We start from the raw sequence: 22,785 nt of genomic DNA, 5'->3' as shown, positions 1-22,785 counted from the left end.
TCTATTATTTTGACAGATTTTGGCTGGAGAAAAAAGCAAGGATGTCTTACAGCATCCTTACCTAATAATTTTAAGTCACTTATCAAGTGCTCATACATGTGATCTTATGGTGGATCACAGCATCAAAATGCACATAATATCTAGGCTTTGAGAAAGTTCTCATTAATTGCTTTCACATCACAGTCATATACTGACTCTTGGTTTTGTTAGTCAAAGCCTTGAAAGTAATCGTCCATAAAGAAAAGACAACAAACATATGGTCAAACAGCTTTATTTTTAATTATTTAAGCATGTCTTAAATCTATGAGTGGAAGCATACTGGAAGATGCAAAAAAGAAATGACAAAGACAAGACTCCCATTCTCAAGAAAAATTAGAATCAGCTGGCAACACTACACAAAATAGCAAGCCTAGAAGAATCTACTGAGTAACACAATACCAGTTAATACAGAGTAAATCCACAAGAACAATGATCCGTGAATGACTATGACATAAGGTGGAGGAGGATCACAGGGGAATGAACCTTGGGAGGTGAGAAAAGCATCAGCTTGTGTTCCAGTCACCCAAATACCAGTAGCTTTGTGTAGGCCTTGTGTGGTTAGATTTCACTTCTGTTGCATTTGGTTTATTTAACTCTAAAGTAGACAATAAGCTACAGTGTCTAATGCCTTCTGGTTCTAACAAGACAGGATTCTAGGTACAATGATGAAGAACTTGATATAGGTGAGGACCTAACACACCAGAAGAAAGACAAGCACAAAGGCATAGGGTTTTGAAAAACAACTATGTGCATAGGGCAGGTAGGTTGTGAGAGAGCCTGTGTATCTGTTCTCAATATTCAGAGTGCAGGAAAGTTGAAAATGAGTGGACCACAGCGATGCTAAAAGATAGCCAAAATGGAGACCAAGTTACTGTGCTTTCTCACTCCATAATCTCTGCACCTTTGTCAGATTTTTATCCCAACTCCTTCCAAAAGCTTTTGTGACACACTGAATGAGAAACCTGTGGATATGGTCCTAAAGCCCATCTTTAGAAACGTACAAACAGACCCTTTTTGTGGGCCAGGAAACCAAGAGCTGTTGCTGACAAGATGGTGGTCAATCCAAGCAGCTTTAGTAGACCTGGTACAGAAGGCAAGTGTCTCTCCAGGAAGGTGTTGGTAATGGGTCTTGCTGGGACATCCTGAGTTCAAAGAACATTTGTGTTAGAAGAGGGTTATGTATGTTATTCCAAACCATTTCTTCCAGATTTTTATGGAGTAACCCACTTATCCCAACCTCTGTGGTATTACACCCTCTCCGTCATGTGGCCCGTTAAGTCAAATTGCTAGTCTTTCTGCAACATCTAGGCTGAGATGGTTTGACATTCCATATTTTTTCCCAGCATATCCTGTCAGAATTATATTTGGGGGGTTACTATCTGTCTTACCATCTAAAGGCACTGCCATTCTCGGACCATAATGACCCATGTCCGTCATAGAGATTTGTTCAAAGGGATTAACCATCCCCCCACAGCCCACCATCCTATTTCTAGCAAATGCACTAGGGCAGTCATTTTGGAGTGTCAGGGCTACCCTCTATGGCTTCACGTTTTAAAGGATGGAGGAGTAACTGACCTTTTAGATTCCCAGTCTCTATTATTCTATCTTTTATACATACTTCTGATGAGTCAGAAAAATTGTCTAGTTTTACTGCAAAAAATGTGGTGGAAATGAGTTTAAATGTGCTCCATTTTGTTCCATCCCTTTACCCTGGATTGAAGAAAATAAAACCTCTTCTCCTGCCTCTTGTTGAGAATCATTATGGAAGATCATTCAATAGACATTGATTGAGTTTTTATTTTGGGGGTGTTTTTATTCTCCTCTCTTTCTTTTCCTTGCTTCTTGTGGTGTTAGATATCAAACTCAGTATATTCCACATGCTAAGCAAGCATTCTGCCATTGAGCTATGCCTCATCTCCCACTGATTTTTTAAAAATATATCTAGAGCTCTCTGGGAAATATTTCCTTACCATCAAACATCCTATTTTCCTATTAATCTGCAAGAGATGTAGCAATAAAAATGTATCAAAGTTCACCTGAATCTGTGAGTCCTAAGTCATGTGATTTACATAGACACCTATGCACTGAATCATTAGGAAAATGTATGTGGATATATACAAGTGTGTTCTTGGGAGCAATCATTCTTAGAGTAAGGACATGTAAATCTGTGAAATATAGCTTACCACAGATTCTGGTTCTGGCTGCCAAATTTCATCCTCTGGAATCTTCCCAATGGCATGAAGAATCTGAAATGAAAGATTACTTTGCTATTACAAATAGCAAAACAGATACTACTTTTCTTTAATTCTTTAAAAAAAATAGAACTTAGTAAATGTTCCTTGGGATATCCATCAACAGTGTCAAGTAAAGGGCAGAGTATTCAACTTTGACTTTTAAAAAGTCTCCCCCCAATATCCTTTATTTATGGGACAAAAGATCTCAACTATTAATTTCATCATAAACCTTAGTACATCTGAGCATAACTTAATAGGAATGATATTAGAAGACTTGCCAACAATAACAAAAAGACAATAAAAGTGAATTTTGAATGTAATAGAACTATTTTTGACTATAATATCAAACCTATGTCATCATTTTTTTTATTTTTTAATAAAAAATTTTAAAAAGTATGTGTATGTGTGCTTGCCTGAGTTTGTATGTAAGTGCACTAGATACTTGAATGAAGCTTTGGAAACCAAAAGAGGGCACCAGACACCCAAAACTGAGTGCTAGGAACCAAGGCTCTGCAAGAGCAGCAAGTCTGTTGAGCCACTTTCCAGATCCTGGTTTTTTTTTTTAAAGATCAGTTGTATTTGTAAGTGTGTGTGTGTGTGTGTGTGTGTGTGTGTGTGTGTGTGTGTGTGTATGATATGTGTAGATATCCTCTGAGTTCAGAAGATGGTATTGTGTTCCCTGAAAGTAAAGTGACAGGCAGTTGTGAGCCTCCTACAGGACTCAGGTCCTATCAAGGAGTGAGAAATGCTTTTAACTGCTGAACCATCTTTCCAGCCTCATCATCTTTTAAGTACACCTGAGTTCTGACCACCCCCACCCCCCCGCACACACACACTTCAGGTAAAATTTAGATATTTTCATTGTTTTGTTTAAGGTGTTCCCTTTACCTAAAACTGCTATTATAATGGTGTTTTCTGGGTCATTATATTAGGAATATGGTATGTATAGTGGTGGGGAGTTGCTGCCAAGATCTCATCTTTGAGCTGTTTATCAAGCTTTGTGTGTCCTCCTCCACTGATGCCTGTGATCCTGGGCCCTACCTCTCTGGCAGCTCTCTCTCCAGCCTCTACAGCCCCCTCCATGTAGCCACTCCAATGTGAAGCTGTCTCGGTGCCTGCAAAGAAAATCTTGCCCACTGGCTGGCGTAGAACCCTGAGAACAAAAAGCAGAACAGTAAATGGCATTGCACAAAACCAAAGATGAGTTCTCACATGAAAACCAAGGCCAGTTGGCTTCTTCAGGTTCAAAACATCTAGGAGGACACTGACAATGTAGGATAATGCTCCTCAGGTTTCTCCAGCTTTTGTGTTATCTCTGTTATGGGAATAATGGAAGAAAAGCACACACCCCTCTTCCAAGAGCTAACACAAAATGAGCTGGAATTAATAGGGGCAAAATACATATTTGACTCATCTCTATAAAAAGGGAATGAATAATCCCAGTCATATCTGGATCCCTTTATATGAGGAAGGTGATACATGCTTCTGGTTTCCTTCTTAGTTATCTTACCATTGAACCCGACAGTTTCTTCTTGTGATGCTTTGCCCTCCTTGTATGTTTCTGTAATTATTTCTTTTTGCTTTGTATGATATAGGATGGAACCCAAGGCTTTATGTATGCTATGCCTGTGCTCCACTACTGGACCACATCCCTAACCCTTATCTGTCTTTTAAATGGATGGTCTAATGATTTGAAGATTACTCACATTGGCACTAAAGAAATAAATGAGTCTTAGGACTTCATTGACTAAAATTCACCGGGGTTCAGAACTATTGCATCAATCTCTAAGTTAAAATTTGTTGGGTACCAGCTCTTTAAAGTTCATTACTCCTTACTCTAACCCCAATTCTATTATCTACACTTCCTAGAGGTGAATGTAGAGGTTGATTGTGGTAGACACTGACATGCAGGAATGAAGGACTTGTTTGTTGGTAGGAGTCCTTCCAGAAGATGATACTCTGATGCTGGCATTCTCTGATGGTGACTAGTTCCACTGGAGAAAACTACCTCATGCCTGCTTCTAACACCAACTACATTTAGTTACTGACTAGTATAAATAAGTTTTTAATGATGCAAGCTCCAAGCTCCAACATGAGACCACTTGGAAAGACCATTCTACTTTCAAAGTGTGTCATGGGGTCGGTTGGCACTTTTATTAGAACTGGGTTGTTGCCTGGCTTTGCCATTCTTCCTTCCTTCTTCTCCCTCCCATGATGCTAATAATCAGTCTGATATCTATTCTGTCTACTGATTGCTTCAGCGTCTGCCTCCTAGGACCTAACCAACCACAAAGATGAAGTGGTTTTCTCTAGTCTACACACAACAAGTAACAGAGGTAGTATTTGAAGCCAAGTGATCTAAGAACTCTAACTTAGTCTTGCTCATCTTGCTACATGTCATCTCTGCATTACATTTTATTTTCTTTCTAATCTTTTCAAGAACTCCACGACAGTGCTACTAGCTAACATCTCATATATAACAGGCTCAGAGAAATGAGCAGTGACTCAGCAAGAGTCATGGTGCAAGAAAACAGCAGAGCCAGCATTTGAAATGTGTCCAGCAGATGTCAACATCTCTATTTTTATCTTCTGTGTTACCTGATATATTACCATCACCATTTTCCAGAATGCTCCCATGCTAAGCAAATGAAACAAGGTTCTCAGGCACTTAGTATATAAAGGCAGTTCACCATCATGTTTATAAAGACACTATAAAAGAAGTACTACCCAGAGCCATTTTCATCCCATCTCAGGCTGCCATGATTAGATAAGGAATATCCAGCATTCAGAACAATCCCAGCATGTCTATATACATTTCCAGGGAATCATGAGGTCTCTATTGATGGATTGACAATGAGAACAGACTATTACAAGATGGGAAGTGGGTCTGTTAGAGAAAATATGTCACCAAGAGTATGTCTTTGGGGGTTATATATCACCCTGGCCCCTTCTTACTACTGTTCTGCTCTGCATCCTGCCTTTAATGATGTGATCATCTGTTCTAATACACTATCCACACTATTACAGATTGATAATCTCTAAATCCTGAAGGGGGAAAACAAATCATTTTTGTCAAGTATTTGGTCCCTCTGGAAAAAAGGAAACCCTTATAATTTTGTATATTGCTGGGCTTATTATAGGAAAACTTAACGGTTTTATTTGAATCATTATGTTTTCTTTTACCTGAATTTATCATAGCCATAGAAAAGGCAAGGTAATATAGAGTATTTGTGAATTTACATGGAATTTACAATGAATAATACATGGAATCAGCTGTAATTATTGGGAGTCAGAGAGCATTCAAAAAGTGTTTCCAGAGACAGAAGGTGAATTTACCCTCTTCATGCTTGTTAAACGGCGAAGCATTTCAGCATATGCTCACTTTTTACAACAGAAGGAACTGCCAGTTGCTGGTTGGGGAGGGTACAGTGGCCAAAACCTAGATAAAGATTGGAAGACTAAGACATAGGGAACTACCATGCTAACAATTGTATATAAAATGTAACAAGCAAGGATTAAAGTGAGGGAGTTTCTGTTCAGTGGAGATGAGAAGGTAAGTGAGCAGTTAGTGTATGCAGTAAGGATGGAGGGGAGAGACTTACACAGGAGACCACAACATACTGCCTCATGAATTCTGTGGTTTACTGCCTAATTGTGGTCAATTTAATCTATGCTAATCACAGCAGACATTTCTTAAGAAACATGTATTCTGTTCTTTACTAAAGTTGGTCTGTTTGCTTTGTCCTCAGTCTTCTCTCTAGAAGTAGTCTACACTTGTATACATCAAGGGCCTTCATGACAAAACTCATTGCAGTTCCCACATGTCCTGGCCGTGTGGAGTCAGGGAAATCCTGTGATATAGGATGCTTGGCCTGGAGGTTCTGTCATTAAGTCATTCTGTACCTTAGTTTCCTACATTATGACATGAAACCTGACACCCATCCATGACGAAGGACAAAGGTGAAAGTCATTATCATATCACCTTTTGTGGTGGGATTATTCTTGCATCTCACATTTAGTCCACACACTGATAAGAGTTCTTTGTGTTCCTTGCCCCAATCATTTTCCTGTTGTTCTATGGAACTGAACAAGGAGCTCAGTACTCACTGGTCAGATATCAATTGACCCTGAATTTGGAATTTAAAACAAAACTCAAACCTAAACTGATATACCAGTTAAAAGACAAAGTTTAATATGTCATATGGCACGAAGGGTCTTACAGATCTTTTTTGTTCAATCCTTGACATTTTTTTTCAATTAAAATTTTTTAATTAAGTGTATGTGAGTACAGGTGCCCACAGAAGTCAGGAGATTCCGTGGAGCTGGAGTTACAGGCGTTGTGAGATGCCTGATGCAGGTGCTGGCAACTAAACTCAGGTCCTCTGAAAAAGTGCTCATAACTGCTGAGCCACCTCTCTCTACCTTCTTTTCATTCGTTCATCCTTGCCATCCCTGTCACACTTAGCTTTGCCCAAGACCTTATAAGAACTTGCAGGATTCTAAGCCATGGCTGTTTCCATAACATCCTACCTAGAATGCATTCCCAGTGAAGCTTCTCTGTTTCCCAGTGCCTGATATGAAGCCAATGCACATTTCACTAAGTAAGGGGAAGCATCCTTTCCATGCATCCTCAAAATATTGTAATGCCCCTTAACTAAAGCACTAGCCCTCACACCTTAGTACTTAATTTCTTATGTTTTATCCTTCCTCTGCTCCCCACCATTGCCTCCAACATTATCAACTCCTCAGCAAGGAGCTATAACCTTGATATTGACATGTTTTAGAAGTGGTCATCAAATGGTTGGCACTTATCCAAAATTCACTCAGTGAAACAATTACTAGTGACTTCATCCACACGCAGCTCATTAGGTCACTATCTGACAAGTAACCTATTATTGACTCAGAAGCATATCGCATATCTGTAGGTAGATAAGGACATGGCACACAGAGTCTTTAATCATCTTTTGATAGGCAGGTTTGAACCCTTCTTCCACTGGTTTTCATGGAAAACCTTCATCCCAGTAACAATCTGTGCTGCACTCTCAATACCCTTTTGTTATCTTTTCCATTTTAGTTTAGTGTTGCTAGCACAGCCCTGTTAATGGTCATTAAGTCATGCCTTGTTATTGCCATCAGACACATTGAACTCAGCACATTGAACTCATACTTGGATGCATAATGCTATCTTTGAGTGCTAAAAATCCCATAAAGTCTGAAGGGGTGAGTCATAACATGTGTTAGAAACAGAAAAGTGTTGCTAAAGAATAACTCAGGCTATGATCACGTTTTCTTGTGTTTCTCATCCATGTGTTAAGCAGAGTAAAATCCAACCACAATGAATGACATGATTGGTAGGATTAAAGAAGGGACCCGATCTCTCTCTTGCCTAGTTTAGAATTGATTTTGAGTTTAGAGAGCCATGCCCACACTGACTCAGAGGTGCTCTTGAGGAAGTTTCCTGAGTTCTAGACTCAGTATTAGGACAGTCTATTGGCAGTCTGAACAAATCTCTGACTATCTAAAGTGCTCCTTATATGTCAACTTTCTTCAGTTATGTTGACTGAGTTTGCTTCTCTAGAGGAATGAAGAGTGGAAACAACACAATGGTGCAGCACCATGACTTCCTTTGTAAGACTCATGAGCTTCAAAGGAAATTCTGGAGATACTTTCTGTTATTGTCAGGAAAGGAAAAAAAAACAGGGAGAAACATGGCAACCTATTTGGAGGTTGGTTTCAATTGCAGGGGCTTTCAGCCACAGCTCAGCACACTTATTTATCAAACACGCCTTGTTTGAGTGTGCCAGCCGTGGATGAGTTAATGCAGAGATTAGGTAGTACCTTCCATACTGGGTCAAGATGCCAGGAGGGAAGTAGGCTGTGTAGCAGCCCCCGGAGTACTGCTCCTCACACCAGTTCTTCTCTTCATAATGGACTGGCTGTTAAGGCAGAGGGAGAAAGAATTGAGAAAGAGACAGAAGGCATTTTGTCTATTGTATATGGAACACATGCAAGTACATTTCATTACAGAGAACCAATTGCAGCTGCCTATCACAATTTGCATGGCAGTCCTGCCAGGCTTCCCTGATTCCTATAGTTACTAAAGCCCTTGTAGAAAGTGGTATAGTGTTTGCCTATAGCCAGTGGATATTCTCTTGTATGCTTTAAATTACCTCTATGATTTATGTTACATAATGCAATATAAATGCCATGCAAATATTTGTCACACTGACTCTTCAGTGCATGTGTGATTTTTTTTCCCAAATATTTTGCAGAATCTCTACATACACAGTGCTGACTGTACTTCTGAAATAGGGCCACATTAGTCTTTTGCTTTTGAAGACAGGTCTTGGGTAGGTAAATGCTTTCACTAATAAACTTGGATAAGTTCAGACCTTAGAAAGTTTTTTCATTTGGCACATGCATGTCTTAATAGTTTTTTGAGACAAAATCTTTTTCTTTTCCTTTTATTATTTTTGTTGCTTCTTTTTTTCTTTTATTGGATTTTTAAAATTTACATTTAAATGTTATCCCCTTTCCCAGTTTCCACTCCACAATCCTGCTATTCCATTCCCCTCCTGCTTCTATGAGGGTGCTCTCTCACCCACCCACCCACTCCCTCCCACATCCCTGCCCTGACATTCCCCTACACTGGGGCATTGAGCTTTGACAGGAAGGGCCTCTCCCCACATTGATGCCACAAAAGGCCATCCTCTGCTATATATGTGGATGGAGCCATAGTTCAATCCCTGTGAATTCTTGGGATGGTGGCACAGTCCCTGGGAGCTCTGGGGGTTGAAACAAAGTCTTGTCAAGTAGCATAATGACCTGAGAGTCTTTATCCTCCTCTGATGTTTCTACCTTGCAACTACTGAGATTATGAACATGTACCACTATTTCTGGACATAAACAGTAATTATGTTTCCATTTTCACTTTCTTTTTATCTATCAGAAACTTTTAATGTCTATTGGTTTTGAGGAAGGTTTTAAAATGTTATAGTTTATGAGAAGATTCAGTCCATGAAAAAAGTATGTATCTATGAAAGATAAATGACAGTAAGTTTCATGTTTTGATAAGGTTGAGGTTTGCTGAAGGTGGAATGGTTTTCATAAGACGCTCTCAGTATGGAGAGATGGTGGAACTTGTAAAATGACCATTGGTCTGGAAATATGTTTTGGCGATCAACAGGCTGTATTTTAGCTGAGAGTTTTACAAAATTTGAACTCCTTATAGAAAGAGGCCAGACTCACAGCTCCATGATAGAACGCATGACTAGCATATCAGCACTCTATGTTCAGTTCTATCCAGGGGTGAGAGGAACCAACAATGAATATCCTAAACAGAAAGTTTATCACTAACCATCACTTTGAAAAGAAAAAAAAGCATTGATATAGCAAAAAATTCAAAACTAGACTTTAAAAATGTTTTGTTAAAAATTATAATCATATAGCTGACTTTGCACCGGCATTCTATTTACAAAATGTGAGGCCCTGCCTCAGTAGGGAATGGCGCTGGGACTTTTATTTATCATTATCACCATACTGTGTTCTGACATCTGAGGACTGACATTCCTCCAAGGAATTTATGCCACTTGCATAGCAAACACAAAGGTGCCAGCGAAGCAAGTGACTTTCTTTGTACAAAAAGCACATGAGGACAGAAGCCATACCGTTTCATCATCAGAAATGAATTATCAATATCCTTAGAAGAGACTTTGGCAAATGAAAACTTATCCTTTCGGGGGAAATTTAAAAACAACCATTTTCCTCCTTAAGTGATGTTTTCTATTCAACCCCTTCATATAGTCCTTGAGAATGTTAATTACCAACTGGCACCTGTGAGCTTTATCCAGGGACAGTTCTGAATTTAGAGACAAAAGAAGTACTACCTGCAGCAGAGTGAAACACTTTCTAGAACCATTTATGCACCAACCGTACATGTACAGACCCTTTGGGGAGTATATTGGGGAAAGATGAGATATAGGGTCCTCCTGGCACAAACCTATCCCTGAGCAACCTTTCGGGACAAAGCAGGCCTCTCCGCTGGGCGAAGGCTGGGAAACAGCCTTACCTGCAGAGCTTCTTGAGAGTTCAGAACTTTCGCGTATAGCTCACAGAGCTTCCTCAGTCTGTACAACAGGGAAAGAAGATGTTTTAAAGATAGAAGTGAAGCTTAAAGAAGTAAGGGGAAGAAAATGGGGGAGGCACCTATTCCCTTAAGAAAAAGTCTCTGGGTACCATTGCTTCCACTTTGATCTTTCAGGTTAACAAATTAGTTTTCTTTTGCTTGAGATGCTGTACTTCTATGTAGCCTAGGCTTGCCTGGCATTCTCAATCTTCCTGCCTTGGCCTCTCATGAGACATGATTACAACCAAGAGTGACCATAACCAGCTTCATTCTAATTTCTGAAAATCAAGAATTTGTTCTATCTCTAATACCTTAAAACCATGAGCTCACAAACAAGAATGTAGCGAGACTGTTGCTAAATCTTTAAGAAAGAAAGTAAAATGAATCACTGGGCATATCAACTTAGAAAAGACAGTCTCAGGCTCTGCTTCTGACTCTTGACTCAGAAAAGAAGGTAACAGTAATGTGAATTTCCCAAGCTTTCCAAGGGTTTCTCAAATTTAAAAACTGCCAATATAAAGTTCATAGCCCAGTGATGGTTTGCAATAAATAAGTGCTCAGTAAATACTTGCTCTTAAGTCTAGTGGGAGAATTGGAAGAAGCCAACTGCTATAATTAGTCACTTGAGACAAATCAACCAATTTGTCAACTAACATAAATCTAGCCACTGGTATATTTATATTTCTATAAATGAGCATAGCTGTTTCAATGTTGGCCTTTATAGATTAAGAATACACAAGGGGATCTTAAACATGATTTATAGCTTGAGCAACTCATTTTAAAAGTAGTGTTTTTGTAGACAGGAGTGTTTTTCAGGGGTTAAGAGAACTGGCACTTTAACAGAGGACCCAACTTCGATTCTCAGCATCCACGTGGCAGTTCACTGCAGGGCATCCAATACACACTTCTGGCATCAGCAGGGCATCAAGCATGGCACACATGTGGTACATTCAGGCAAGACACCCATATGCATAAAAATAAATATCCTCCTAAAGTGTAGTACTGTTTTCCACCTAGGAACTCTTTCTATAAGCAAAATAATAAAAGTGTTCACTGTCTTCTGCCTCTCTTTTTCTCTGTAATAGCATGGCATGAACAGAGGAATGGTGGCAGAGAGAAGATATACAGTTAGTTCCAGAAATAGAATGAAGTATGTAATGAGGGTTAGAATTCAGGAAGGTGGGCATTTTAAGTTCTTGAAGAAGAGACTGATAATTAAAAAATATGGCTGCCCAGGAAAGAAATAAAGCTGAACCCTCACTTCTTTGTGAAAAATATATTTCTATTAATTATATGAGAATTTCATCCATGTATTCAATATATTTTGATCATTTTCATTCCCCAAACCCTCTCCTTAGCTCTTTCCATATTCACTACCTATCCCCTCTTTTTCAAACAGAATTAACCAAATCAATTTTTGACTATCTATATATTCATGGGTATGAAGTCATCCACCAGACCATAGTCAATTTACCAGAGTCTACATCCTTAAAGAAGACTGATAAACCCTCCTCTAGAAGCCATCAATACGTCTTTGGTTAGAAGTATGTCTTCATGAGTACCTCCACTCTCCATGGCATTACCTCTTACATCAAAATAAACTTCAGGAAAAGAAAAGATTTTCAGATAGTAGATGAATCCAGAGATGGACAAGGTGATGCATGCCTGTAATTTCAGTACTTTGGAGATGGAGGCAGGAAGATTGTGAGTTAAAGGCAAGTCTTGGTTACACAATGAGTCAGAAAACAGCCTGAAGAGGCAGCAACTCATCCTATTCCACTCTCATTATAATCACCCAAAAGCAGTAGAAGAATGGATAATTAAAAATACATAACTTAGAGGACTGGAGAAATGGATCAGCAGTTAAGAGTGTGTCTCTCAGTTCTTTGGAGGACCCACTTTTGGTTCCTAGCATCATCATTGGACAGTTCATAGCTGCTGTAACTTTAGCTCTAAGGGTCTGCAACATTTCTGGCCTCCAAAGGTACATGCACTCTCTCTGTCTCTCTTTCTTTTTCTCTATCTCACACACATGTGCACATGTGCAGTACATACACATACACACATGTCATACACATTTGCATATGCACACATGTCACATGTGATTAAAAATAAAATCTAAACAAAAGATAAATCAAAAATAATATATTCAAATAGGATTATTTCTGTGTATGACAGATTGTTTATTAAACTATTAGAATAAATAATCCTGACCACATGAAAGACGTAGTTGTTAAGGTATATGATGCACTAATCTATTAACAAGATTAAAAAGACAACTTGGAAAAAGATGTGTTCAGAGCATTGAAGATTCAGCAATGAGTGAGTCACACTTTCTAACCTTCATGGATCTTATATTCCAGTGGGGACAGTTTGAAATCTATGGCCCAGTCAGACCTCCACAGCTCTGGCCATGCAGCAAGGTGGCATGGGTTTTGAGGAACATGCCATGCAGACTGAAATAATTCACTGTAAAGTCATTTGGGCTTTCAGTCATTAAATATGCTATCAGTTGTGGTACAGGCATACATATTTGGCAGTGGTGGATACAAATTGCTAAGAGAGATAGCCTCCAGAGAAATTCATCTCTGTACCTATGATCTGGAATTGCTATGCATCATTTATGTAATGCTGCCTAACCTAGCCATTTGTCTACTTAATAATCTCCTCCACAGGTAAACTCTTGCCTTACATAAATTTTCACAATGTTCATAGTGAAAGGAAAATTATACAGATTTAAGGTTTAAAAATATGAAGTTAAAAGAGTATGTTTCAAAATTCACAACCTCAGGACTAAACACTGTGAAAAGCAAGTCCAGGCAGCCCCGCCCTGCCGCTAGAACTAACAGACCATAAAAGGAAAGGAATGCAGAACAGACCAGGAGTACCGGATCTGACTCACAGGCCACCTGGCAGGAAGAGATAAGCCCCCAGCCCCCGACATCCAGGACGCCCCAAACCTGCCAATGCGTGTAGCTATACCTTATTACCTCATCATGTGAAATAGCCAATCATATGTGAACATGTCTATGTGCCTCGTTTGAATCCACCAATCCCTGTAATTATGCATCTGCTTCTGTACGCCTGCTTCTGCTTCCCCAATCCCTATAAAAGCCCCATGCTGGAGCTGCTGGGTGCACAAGTCCTCCGAAGAGACTGTGTGCCCGCAGGTACCTGTGTTTTCCAATAAACCCTCTTGCTGATTGCATCCGAGTGGACTCGGCTCGGTCATTGGGCGCTTGGGACTCCTCCTGAGGGAAAGGTCCTCTCCAGGGGTCTTTCAATAGTTCTTAGCATAATGCCTTGTGTATAATTCGGTAAGTATTAACTTGAATATTTTGTTCTTAAGTAATAAGCATTGTGACATATAAGACCTTTATCATTAACATAATCACCCTAGCAATATACATATTACAATGTACTCTGTATGCTGAAAAAGTCAATAAATATCAAATGACAACCAAATATTGTAAAAAGAAGAAAAGAATGGGCTGAGAGAGAAAAGGCAGAGGAAAGAAAGAGATGACTTGAGTAGCCTACATTCCCTTTTGAGAGTGTATTTTGTTCTAGAAAACTATCTGCTTATCAACTAAAAGAGCAGGGAGTGATAAAAGGAAGAAACAGGGATGGGGAAGGGAGAGAAAAAAGAGAAAAGGGAAAGAAGAAAGAAGGAAAGAAGATTTTGTTACCTTTCTTCTTTAGTAAGGCGTACCAGTTTTCTAGCTTTGTGAGCAAGGATAAATCTAAAATATACAACCAAGAAACAGAGAGCCGTTTAATACTTTCTCCTTCACTGCATTTCTATGGTTACACATGCCCTGTGTACAATGCAAGGGAACGCTTATATACTGACTTAGTGTTCACAGTTTCAATGATCCATTTCAATCTCTGTTTCAATGACCCATTCTTGACACTGAGGAGCACTTTCTGGCTTTGGGGGAATCAGGGGAGTAAAAGTAAATTACTGGCCATGATTTCTTCTAGGTTAGTATGATGAAAGCTCTACTGCCCTCCAGCAGGCTTAGTGACCTAGAGACTAGAGTCTCAAATGCTCAGTTAAGGCTGTGTCTGAGCCATCCAGTTCTTCTTTGCCCTTTGGTTCTGTCTCCACATGATGACCCTGTAACACACAACCTTTGAGATGCTGTCTCATTTCTAGCCCTGCAGTTGCTTCCTGCTTCGCCATTTGCTCTGCCCTTGCTGTTCTCTCCTTGGCTTTCTGTAGGTCATCTCAAGTCTTCCTCCTCAAGGCAAATACATCTTTGCCTCAAATCGTGGTCCCTAAACACTCTTCAACTGTCCTGGGGCAAGTTGTGCCTAAGGCTGGCCTCCACTTTTTTGTAGTGGGATTCAGAAAAGAAATCTCAATAACCCACTTGCATAATGTTTACTGTGATTTAGATACAGTTGTGCTCATCAAAACTCATATTGAAGTTCCATTCACAGTATAATAGGGTTAAGAAGTGGTAGGGCCTTTCAGAATATTTTAAATCATGGGGAATTGAAAGGATTAATATGGTTTCCATGACAGTGGATTGCTCTTTGGGAGAGTGGGTTATTTTAAATAACAAGTTTGGCTTCTCTGCCTGTGTCCTTGCTTCCTCTCTGCTGTGTTTTCAAGCAGCACAAGACCCTTATCAGAAGCCTTGTAAATATTAATTTTATGCTCTTAGATTTTCAGAACTGTGAGGTACAATGAACATCATCTCTTTATGTTATCCAGTTTTAAGAACTTATCTAAAACAACAGAAAACATAGTAAACAACATGGAGGCCCACACACTTTCCATAAGAAATCTTAGTAAAATACTCCTCTTTGTATCAGTCTATCACGTAAGGATATATCTAAAACATATCTACTGATACACTAATATGAACTAAAAAATGAATATAACAAAATTAAATGTTATTTGTATTTGACATATACATATTTATTATTTAAAAGAAACAATAAGAATACTCCTATCAGGTTGGGGATTTAGCTCAGTGGTAGAGTGCTTGCCTAGTAAGCGCAAGGCCCTGGGTTCGGTTCTCAGCTCCAAAAATAAATAAATAAATAAATAAATAAATAAATAATACTCCTATCACTGGATTTACAGAATAGTACTATCAAGAAAAAATTGTTTTGTAAAAGCTTTGTATTTCATAATCAATAGTATCGTATTATCTTGCCAGTAGCAAATACAGCTATAAACTATAATTGTGCCTTACCCCATTATAGCAGCACAGCTGCCATCTGGCTTGGTATCATCCAATGTGTACGCAATTGGAGCTTCCTCTCCTTCAATAACCATGGTTCCACAGAAATCTTAGAAAACAGGGAAGTACATGAACATGCTCATTGCCCAATCATTTTGCTCACAGCAATTGCAATGAAAAACAGTTTTCAATTTGAGAAATCTGGAGGCCAAACATAAACCAATCTAATTTAGGTGGATGAAAGCAAACTGAATGGTTGTCAAGGACAGGCTAGGTAACCGTGGTTCTATGAAAAAAGAAAAAGCCTATACTTAACAAAACTGGAAAATCCAGAGGAAATGGACAATTTTCTAGACATAAACCATCTAAACAGTCCCATAACTCCTAAAGAAATAGAAGAAGTTATTAAATATCTCCCCCCTACAAAAAAAGCCCAGGACCAGATGGGTTTCATAGAAGACCTAATACCAATCTGTCCAATCTATTCCACAAAACAGAAACAGAAGGAACACTACCCAATACCTTCTATGAGGCCACAATTATGCTTATACCTAAACCACACAAAGACCCAATAAAGAAAGAGAACTTCAGACCAATTTCCTTTATGAATATTGACACTAAAATGCTCAATAAAATTCTCATGAACCGAATCTAAGAACACATTAAAACCATCAGCCATCATGATCAAGTAGACTTCATCCTAGGGATGCAGGGATCATTTAATATACGGAAATCCATCAACATAAACCACTATATAAACAAACTCAAAGGAAAAAAAAAACCACATGATCATTTCATTAGATGCTGAGAAAGCATTTTACAAAATTCAACACCCCTTCATGATAAAAGTCCTGGAAAGATCAGGAATTCAAGTCCCATAACTAAACATAGTAAAATCAATATACAGCAAACCAGTAGCCAACATCAAACTAATTGGAGAGAAATTTGAATCAATCCCACTAAAATCAGGGAGTAGACAATGCTGCCCACTTATTCTCAACTTATTGAATATAGAGTACTGGAAGCCCTAGCCAGAGAAATCAGACAACAAAAGGAGGTCAAAGGGATACAAGTTGGATAGGAAGAAGTCAAAATATCACTATTTACAGATGATATGATAGTATATTTAAGTGACCACAAAAGTGCCACCAGAGAACGACTAAGCCTGATAAACAATTTCAGTAAAGTGGCTGGATATAAAATTAACTCAATCAAATCAGTAGCCTTCCTCTACTCAAAAGGTAAACAGGCTGAGAAAGAAATTGTGGAAATGACACCCTTCACAATAGTCACTATAATTTAAAATCCTTTCATTTGACTGTAACTAAGCAAGTGAAAGACCTGTATGACAAGAACTCCAAGTCTCTGAAGAAAGAAATTGAAAAAGATCTCAGAGGATGGAAAGACCTCCCATGCTCATGGATTGACAGGATTAACGTAGCAAAAATGACCATTTTACCAAAAGTAATCTACAGATTCAGTGCAATCCCCATCAAAATTCCAACTCAATTCTTCATAGACATAGAAAGAGAAATTTGCAAATTCATTTCAAATAACAAAAAACCCAGGATAGTGAAAACTATCCTCAACAATAAAAGAACTTCTGGGGAAATCACTATCCCTGACCTCAAGCTATATTACAGAGCAATCATGATAAGAACCTGTATGTTATTGGTACAGAGACAGGCAGGTAGATCAATGGAATAGAATTGAAGCTCCAGAAATGAATGTACCACCCATGGTCACTTGATCTTTAACAAAGGCGCTAAAACTATCCAGTGGAAAAAAGATAGCATTTTCAAAAACTGGTGCTTGTTCAAATGGAGGTCAGCATGTAGAATAATGCAAATCGTTCCATTTTTATTGCTCTGTAAAAAGCTCAAGTCCAGGTGGATCAAGAACTGCCATATCAAGCCAGATATACTCAAACAATAGAAGAAAAAGTGGGGTAGAGTCTTGAACATATGGGCACTGGGGAAATTTTCCTGAACAGAACACCAATGGCTTATGCTTTAAGATCAAGAATCGACAAACGAGACCTCATAAAACTGCAAAGTTTCTGTAAGCCAAAGGACACTGTCATTAGGACATAACAGGAACCAAGAGATTGGGAAAAGATCTTTACCAATCCTATATTTGATAGAGGGCTAATATCCAAAATATACAAAGAACTCAAGAAGTTAGACACCAGACAGCCAAATAACCTTATTAAAAATGTGGTACAGTGCTAAACGAAGAATTCTCAACTGAGGAATTTCGAATGGCTGAGAAGCACCTAAAGAAATGATCAACATCCTTAGTTATCAAGGAAATGCAAATCAAAACAACCCTGAGATTCCACCTCACACCTGTCAGAATGGCTAAGATCAAAAACTCAGATGACAACAGATGCTGGCAAGGATGTGAAGAAAGAGGAACACTCCTCCATTGTTGGTGGGATTGCAAACTGGTACAACCACTCTGAATATCAGTCTGGAGGTTCCTCAGAAAATTGGACATTGCACTACCTGAGGACCCAGTTATATCTCTCCTGGGCATATACCCAAAAGATGCTCCAACATAAAACAAAGACACATGCTCCACTATGTTCATAGCAGCCTTATTTATAATATCCAAAAGCTGGAAAGAACGCAGATGCCCTTCAACAGAGGAATGGATACAGAAAATGTGGTATATCTACACAGTGGAGTACTACTCAGCTATCAAAAACAATGACTTCAGGAAATTCATAGGCAAATGGATTGAACTAAAAAACATCATCCTGAGTAAGGTAACCCAATCACAGAAAAACACACATGGTATGAACTCACTAATAAGTGAATATTAGCCCAGAAGCTCGAATCACCCAAAATACAATCCACAGACCATAGGAAGCTCAAGAAGAAGGATGACCAAAGTGCAGATGCTTCACTCCTTCTTAAAAGGGGGAAAATATTCATAGGAGGGGATATGAAGGCAAAGTTTGGAGCAGAGATTGAAGGAATGGTCATTCAGAGCCTGCCCCACATGTGGCATATATATATACACACACACACACACACACACACACACAGTCATGAAAACTAGATAAGATTGATGAAGCTAAGAAATGCATGCTGACAGGAGCTGACAGGATAGATGTATCCCGAGAGGCACAGCCAGAGCATGTCAAATACGGAGGTGAATGCTAGCAGCAAACCATTGAACTGAGAATGGGATCCTCTTTGGAGGAATTAGAGAAAGGATTAAAAGAGCTGAAGGGGCTTGCAACCCTATAAGAACAACAACTAGAGCTCCTAGGGACTAAACCAACATTAAAGACTGTACATGGACTGACCCATGGCCCTAGCTGCATATGTTGCAGAGGATGGCCTTGTTGGGCACCAATGGAAGGACAAGCCCTAGGTCCTGACAAAGTTGCATCTCCAGTGTAGGGGAATGTTGGGGGGATGGGATGGGGGGTGGATGCGGAGGGGAACAACCTTATAGAAGAAGGTGAGGGGAATGGGATAGGGGGTTTATGTCTGGGAAACTGGCAAAGGGAATAACATTTTAAATGTAAATAAAAAATAACCAATAAAAGAAAAATACTTTCAAATAAGCAAAATTAAACAAAATGCAAAGGCAATGTAGTGGAATAGTTGTAACCAAGAGCCCTTATTTTATTTATTTATTTTTTTATTAACTTGAGTATTTCTTATTTACATTTCGAGTGTTATTCCCTTTCCCGGTTTCCGGGCAAACATCCCCCTAATCCCTCCCCCCCCCTTTATGGGTGTTCCCCTCCCCATCCTCCCCCCATTGCCACCCTCCCCCCAACAATATAGTTCACTGGGGGTTCAGTCTTAGCAGGACCCAGGGCTTCCCCTTCCACTGGTGCTCTTACTAGGATATTCATTGCTACCTATGAGGTCAGAGTCCAGGGTCAGTCCATGTATAGTCCTTAGGTAGTGGCTTAGTCCCTGGAAGCTCTGGTTGCTTGGCATTGTTGTACATATGGGGTCTCGAGCCCCTTCAAGCTCTTCCAGTTCTTTCTCTGATTCCTTCAACGGGGGTCCTGTTCTCAGTTCAGTGGTTTGCTGCCGGCATTCGCCTCTGTATTTGCTATATTCTGGCTGTGTCTCTCAGGAGCAATCTACATCGGCTCCTGTCGGCCTGCACTTTCTTTGCTTCATCCATCTTGTCTAAATGGATGGCTGTATATGTATGGGCCACATGTGGGGCAGGCTCTGAATGGGTGTTCCTTCTGTGTCTGTTTTAATCTTTGCCTCTCTATTCCCTGCCAAGGGTCTTCTTGTTCCCCTTTTAAAGAAGGAGTGAAGCATTCACATTTTGATCATCCGTCTTGAGTTTCATTTGTTCTAGGCATCTGGGGTAATTCAAGCATTTGGGCTAATAGCCAATTATCAATGAGTGCATACCATGTGTGTTTTTCTGTGATTGGGTTACCTCACTCAGGATGATATTTTCCAGTTCCAACCATTTGCCTACGAATTTCATAAAGTCATTGTTTTTGATAGCTGAGTAATATTCCATTGTGTAGATGTACCACATTTTCTGTATCCATTCCTCTGTTGAAGAGCCCTTATTTTAAAAAGTCAGAAAATCCACCAGTTGGGTGGTGAGATCCATACTGCACATAATTGCCCAGAGTCAACATTCAGAAATTACAAGTGTTTGGTACGTCAAGGGGAAAGATCTAGATAACTCATAGATTAGCAAAATAGTAGTAACCAACACAGAAGAGAAAACCAAGTAATGTATGAAATCCATCTGGTTGAAATCAGAGGAATGGAAAGAAAAACAGTAAGGCATGCCACATGCCTTGGCGTGCAAAAATGGCAAACCCCATTCACATTAGAGCTCAGCTATAGAGCTATCCATGTGCATCAGGATAGGAATAGAAGTGGCTAGTTTTGCTATTGTTGTGTTGTAGTTAATCTGTGATTTTTTTTATCAAAAACAATGACTTCATGAAATTAGTAGGCAAATGGTTGGAACTGGAAAATATCATCCTGAGTGAGGTAACCCAATCACAGAAAAACACACATGGTATGCACTCATTGATAAGTGGCTATTAGCCCTAATGCTTGAATTACCCCAGATGCCTAGAACAAATGAAACTCAAGACGGATGATCAAAATGTGAATGCTTCACTCCTTCTTTAAAAGGGGAACAAGAAGACCCTTGGCAGGGAATAGAGAGGCAAAGATTAAAACAGACACAGAAGGAACACCCATTCAGAGCCTGCCCCACATGTGGCCCATACATATACAGCCATCCATTTAGACAAGATGGATGAAGCAAAGAAAGTGCAGGCCGACAGGAGCCGATGTAGATCGCTCCTGAGAGACACAGCCAGAATACAGCAAATACAGAGGCGAATGCCAGCAGCAAACCACTGAACTGAGAACAGGACCCCCGTTGAAGGAATCAGAGAAAGAACTGGAAGAGCTTGAAGGGGCTTGAGACCCCTTATGAACAACAATGCCAAGCAACCAGAGCTTCCAGGGACTAAGCCACTACCTAAAGACTATACATGGACTGACCCTGGACTCTGACCTCATAGGTAGCAATGAATATTCTAGTAAGATCACCAGTGGAAGGGGAAGCCCTGGGTCCTGCTAAGACTGAACCCCCAGTGAACTAGATTGTTGGGGAGAGGGTGGCAATGGGGGGAAGATGGGGAGGGGAACACCCATAAAGGAGGGGAGGGGGAGGGATTAGGGGGACGTTTGCCCAGAAACCGGGAAGGGGAATAACACTCGAAATGTAAATAAGAAATACTCAAGTTAATTAAAAAAAAAGAAGAACATTGGTAAAAAAAATAATAATCTGTGATTTCAAATCTAGTAGTGGGAAGCAGGAGATGGTCCAGTGATAAGAGCATGTCTTAGGATTTCTATCGCTGTGGAAAAATACCATGATGAAAGCAACTTAGGGAGGAAAGGGTTCATTCAGCTTAAACTTCCACATTACTGTTCATCATTAAAGGAAGTCAGGACAGGAACTCAAACAGGGCAGGATCCTGGAGGCAGGAGCTGATTGATGTAAAGGCAGTGAAGAAATGCTGCTTACTGGCTTGTTCCCCATGGCTTCCTCAGCCTGCTTTCTTACAGAACCCTGGACCACCAGCCTAGACATTCCAACACCCACAATGGACTAGGTCCTCCTCCATCAATTTCTGATTAAGAAAATGACCTATTGACTTGCCTACAGCACAATGTTATGGAAGCATTTTCTTCAGGTTCCCTTCTTGTCAGATGACTTCAGTGTGTATCAAATTGACATAAAACTATCCAGTTCAGAGCACTTGTTCTTGCATAGGACCCAGGTTCAGTTCCTGGCACCCACAATGGTGGCACACAAACATCTGCAATTGCCATCCCAGAGGATCTAATGCCTTTTTCGGTCATCTTTGGGAGCAACACATACACGTGGTACACATACATGAAGTATTGGGACACAGTGTCCCAATAACTTTGTGGCGCATCATTCTTTTAAATGTATACACAAGGACACTCCCACAATTTAACAAGTTCCTTTAAGAAGAAAACTGAAGGTAAAAGCAGAACCAACCAACCAAAAGGAGCTATTCTTGGAAACAATACAGCCATTCAGGATGCTACATAAATTCCTCCCAAAGTACTAACATCCTTGGTGAGAAATCAGGGAGAAATGGAAAAAATACTTCAGATATAGGTGGTGAGATGGAGGAAGAATTGGAATTAGATTAAACAATGTGTGTGCGTGTGTGCGTGCGTGTGTGTGTATGTGTGTGTGTGTGTGTGTGTGTGTGTAAGGATATAGAAAAAAGTTTCAATCAAACGATCATAGCATTCAAACAGAAGAGCAATTGAAATTTACTAAGAAGAGAATAAAGGGAAAATAAGGAAATAGTGTCTCTCCAAATATCAAAACATATTATAAAGCTATAATGACCAGAACCATATACCAAAGGAGTAGGTAATATATACCTAAGTTTTCTAAAGTCAAAAGTGGGTTTAGGATTTAATTTCAGCTTTTCAAAAAATTTACTTTGCATATTTTACAATTATCATGGTATATGTCTTTTTCGAGTATTTGTGTGTAATTAGGAATAAAATATTATTATAGCTTATGTTTAATCATTTACTTATATAAATGCCAAAACTACTTGGAGCCCAGTGCTTAAGATAATGGGAATAGAAAGGCCCCATTTGGGACCTGG

The 22,785-nt window shown here is 39.5% G+C and overlaps 1 protein-coding gene across 1 annotated transcript in view; it reads right to left on the bottom strand.

Annotated features, from left to right (window-relative positions):
* Positions 1-265: 265 nt before the first annotated feature.
* Positions 266-22,785, bottom strand: part of Maob (monoamine oxidase B) — a 103,661-nt gene continuing 81,141 nt past the window's right edge. Inside the window, 7 exon segments of the mRNA NM_013198.1 lie at positions 266-1,181; positions 2,223-2,285; positions 3,315-3,426; positions 8,112-8,209; positions 10,342-10,399; positions 14,088-14,141; positions 15,609-15,705. Coding sequence (NP_037330.1) covers positions 1,029-1,181; positions 2,223-2,285; positions 3,315-3,426; positions 8,112-8,209; positions 10,342-10,399; positions 14,088-14,141; positions 15,609-15,705 — 635 coding nt within the window. The 3' untranslated portion in view covers positions 266-1,028.

This window comes from Rattus norvegicus, chromosome X (assembly GCF_036323735.1).
Source record: "Rattus norvegicus strain BN/NHsdMcwi chromosome X, GRCr8, whole genome shotgun sequence".
NCBI classification, from domain to species: Eukaryota; Metazoa; Chordata; class Mammalia; order Rodentia; family Muridae; genus Rattus; species Rattus norvegicus.
Note: the sequence above shows the minus strand (reverse complement) of the source record. Positions and strands in the feature narration are given on the sequence as shown.